Source organism: Tupaia chinensis, unplaced genomic scaffold (genome assembly GCF_000334495.1).
Source record: "Tupaia chinensis unplaced genomic scaffold, TupChi_1.0 Scaffold149964_2, whole genome shotgun sequence".
NCBI lineage: Eukaryota > Metazoa > Chordata > Mammalia > Scandentia > Tupaiidae > Tupaia > Tupaia belangeri.
In genome coordinates this window covers 464,755-465,379 of record NW_006209806.1, presented here as the reverse complement: position 1 = coordinate 465,379, position 625 = coordinate 464,755, and the positions used below count along the sequence as shown (strand labels likewise).

The 625-nt window shown below is 65.1% G+C and overlaps 1 protein-coding gene across 1 annotated transcript in view; it reads right to left on the bottom strand.

The window, feature by feature from the left end:
• TMPRSS9 (transmembrane serine protease 9) overlaps positions 1-625 on the bottom strand; it is a 23,804-nt gene that overhangs the window by 9,739 nt on the left and 13,440 nt on the right. The window contains 1 exon segment of the mRNA XM_027769575.1: positions 28-69. Coding sequence (XP_027625376.1) covers positions 28-69 — 42 coding nt within the window.

Below are 625 nucleotides of genomic sequence, written 5' to 3'. Positions count from 1 at the left end.
GGCGGGGCCGCGGGGAGGGAGACGTACCTGCCTTCAAGTCTCTTTCCCCCGAGGGTCCCTGGTGGCTTCCTGCAGCAAAACAGAGAGGGGGGACAGAGCTGGCGGGCGGCTGGGCCCGCCGCAGTGCCCAGCCGCAGTGCCCAGGCGCAGCGCTAGGCTCAGGCCAGGGGGAGGCCCGAGCAGCAGTGCTGGAAGCCACACGCCCGACCGCGGGTTTGGAGCCCGAGTCAGCCTGAAACAGGCCAGGCACGTGTGAGCCGAGACCCTGATGGGCGGGCGGGCCGTGGAAGTGGAAAGGGGGGAGTGGGGTTTGCCCCTGCCACGAGGGCCCCCTCTTCCATCAGAAATAAACTAAAACACAAGATAAAAGCACGTGACCCACAGGAGCCGCTGAAACTCTGCCTTAGATCAATAAAGGGGCCAGCCCACGGCCTGGTGGGTAAGGAGGCTGGGCCCCACGTGGCCGACGTGGGGTGGAGAGGGAGGAAGAAGGGAGCAGGGGAGGGGAGAGAGGAAAGGGACGCAAATGTCGTGTTTCAGAACCAGCCAGCCATGTGGCAGCTGAGGCACTGACACCACGTGGCCAAGCGCGGTGCCAGACCCGGCAGTTTGAAAATCACGCTGG